This window comes from Morone saxatilis, unplaced genomic scaffold (genome assembly GCF_004916995.1).
Source record: "Morone saxatilis isolate NCDOM2014 unplaced genomic scaffold, NCSU_SB_2.0 Contig196, whole genome shotgun sequence".
NCBI lineage: Eukaryota > Metazoa > Chordata > Actinopteri > Moronidae > Morone > Morone saxatilis.
In genome coordinates this window covers 1-2,540 of record NW_023339758.1, presented here as the reverse complement: position 1 = coordinate 2,540, position 2,540 = coordinate 1, and the positions used below count along the sequence as shown (strand labels likewise).

The window sequence follows — 2,540 nt, the reverse complement described above, 5'->3', positions numbered from 1 at the left end:
TATCAAAATCAACAATATGTTAGTCCTTCTCCCAATACTTTCTGACTTCCCTATCCTGTCTAAAAACAGCTCACACACATACTTTATATAGTTTAATTTGTAATAACAGCTCAGTTCATTCCTGAAAAAACCAGTGTGTATGTTTTGTTTTTTGGACAACAATGGCACATTGACATATATAAGACAGTTTTTTTTTTTTTTGTCAGGCCGCCATTGTAACGTTCATCAGATGACTGGAAACTACATGTGGGATGAAGCCTCCAACAAGGAGTTTCTGATTGGGACCAATCTTGACAGCCGGTTGCCTCTTTGGTGGGATGGATCAGAGCCATTATGGGTCACCCTGCAGAAGCTGGGAAGGAAAGTTTTCATGTACTACTGGCCTGGTGAGCACATTAATTGTTAACCTGAACACTCAACTGTTGTTGTAAGTAAGTAAAGCTTTATTTGTATAGCACTTAATAAAACACACAGTTGCAAAGTGCTTCACAAACAAACAAATTAATATAAACACACATAAACATGTGTTTATGCATATATATACATATAGATATGCACATACACAACCATACACAATCATATACATACATAGGGAACATATAAATACTAACATATGGAAGAATAAAACAAGAAGAAAAGAATAGCCAATCTGATTGATTGGGGAAGATGATTCCACACCGTTGGGGCTAAAACAGGCAGGGTCACCTACATGTATGGGTGTAATTTTACAAACTGCAGGCAGGTTGACTGGCTATTAAACAGCTTTTCTACACAGAAAGTGTTTCACTTGTGTCTTTTCGTTGTCTTTCTCATGCAATTCTGATAGAACAGATAAACTTCTATTTTAATCAGTACAGCTGTCTGTATAGCCACCTTTGTTGTATTTGTGCTATGCACACATAAATGCAAACCAAAGGGTGTTTTTATAAGTCATACAAATAACTTGAAATACAAAGCTTAACAGTCTTACACCATCTGGGAGGAGGGACAAAACAAATATGGGCAACTGTAAGTCGATGTCAAAGTGTCGATCAGTTCGTTATGTTATCAGTAGCACCGGTCAGTCTGGCGCCTCCTTACATAAAACACTGACCTCTGAGGCCTCTTCAGGTCAACACATGCATATTAATATTAAAGATTCCATAGATTCTCCAGCACACTGTTACAAACAATACCAGAAGCAAGTTCAAGTCTTTAAAAAAAACATTAATAAAACCGTAATGCCAGAAGTCTATTTAGTTTGAGGCTTGGTTGGAATTGAGTCTATTTAAAGGCTAGAGAATGATTATTGTGAGATAAAAGTCTAAGTCTAACCTGATGTGAAATAATGATTACACACTGATCACAACACATCTGTGCCTTGTGCTCTGCTTTGCTTGAAACATAAGCTAAATTCAGAGACAAACAAATAAAAACATTAGGTGACATTAAACTCTTTCTGAACTTACTTACTAACTCTTGCTTAGACCCCTTTGTCTTCACACATACTGTAAAACTTTGTATTTGTGAGAAAAGAAAGGCATGCAGTAGCAAGCTTTATGGATGAAGATTTATTAACAACCACCAAGTCAGCCTCCTGAGTACAAATGCACAGTGATAATGTTAAAAGCTGGAGTAAGCATTGACTTCAATGTCCGTTTGCTACTATTTGCAATGTGTAATAATTAGAACTGTCTGTAAAAGATGGAGTAATCTCATGTGTGTGTGTGTGTCTTCAGGCTGCGAGGTGGAGATTCTTGGTGTCCGTCCATCATTTTGTGAGGAATATGTCTACAACCCATCAGAGAAAAACCTCACAGACTCAATAGAGAACGCTCTCAACGTCCTAAGGTAACAAAAATTAACTTCACTTGTGATGTACCCTGTGATGTCCTCTGGTGCATGGCTTACTTTTAGCCTTTACATGGAAAAGAGCTGCCAATTTTACTGCCAATCAATTAATGAATCAAAAACTGAGTTTTTAACTGGAAAACCAAGCAGCATAAGACAGACCTTTTATACTGTAGCCATACATATTAATTATTTAACCTCAGAGAGCTGTGTTCTCATTCAGCCCAGCTCAGTTCAGTTACATTTTTAACTTCTTTTATTTCCCTTTATCAGGTGCAGTCATATACATTCACACGTTCAAGGACACAATTTAACATATATTTAAACTGTTATCTGTTAGTTCTTCTTGTAGTATCTTATATATGTGTGATATAACCTTCTTTTTAATAGTCCCTTTAATTATTAAAATAAAGAAGGGTAAAGTGCATAGTTTGTCCCATTCTTTGTGTTTCTGTAAATAGTGTCTCAGTTGGAGATATTTAAAAAAAATCATGGGGCTAGAAAGGTTGTATTTATGTCTGAGCTGCTCATAAGACATCAGGACTCCTCCGTCGAAAAATTGGTCCAACATAACTAAGCCATTCCGCTCCCATTTCTTGAACCCGGTTCCTAATTTAGATGGAAAAAAGTCTATTTTGTGCAATTTTCATTGCTCTAGATATTGACACAATCTTAATTTCTTCTTTACATTGGACCATATTCTTAAAGTG

The 2,540-nt window shown here is 36.3% G+C and overlaps 1 protein-coding gene across 1 annotated transcript; it reads left to right on the top strand.

Annotated features, from left to right (window-relative positions):
* Window positions 1-206: 206 nt before the first annotated feature.
* Window positions 207-1,866, top strand: LOC118329903 (glycerophosphocholine cholinephosphodiesterase ENPP6-like). The gene is made up of 2 exons (XM_035664247.1): window positions 207-386; window positions 1,719-1,866. The coding sequence occupies exons 1-2, from the start codon at window positions 230-232 to the stop codon at window positions 1,832-1,834; spliced, it is 273 nt and encodes a 90-aa protein (XP_035520140.1). The 5' UTR covers window positions 207-229; the 3' UTR covers window positions 1,835-1,866.
* The last annotated feature ends 674 nt before the right edge of the window (window positions 1,867-2,540 follow it).

Bases quoted from the DNA above. Each gene is read 5' to 3' on its own strand.
- LOC118329903 (XM_035664247.1), top strand. From the start codon at position 230: ATGACTGGAAACTACATGTGGGATGAAGCCTCCAACAAGGAGTTTCTG. The intron at 387-1,718 runs GTGAGCACATTA...GTGTGTCTTCAG, and splicing joins TTTCATGTACTACTGGCCTG to GCTGCGAGGTGGAGATTCTT.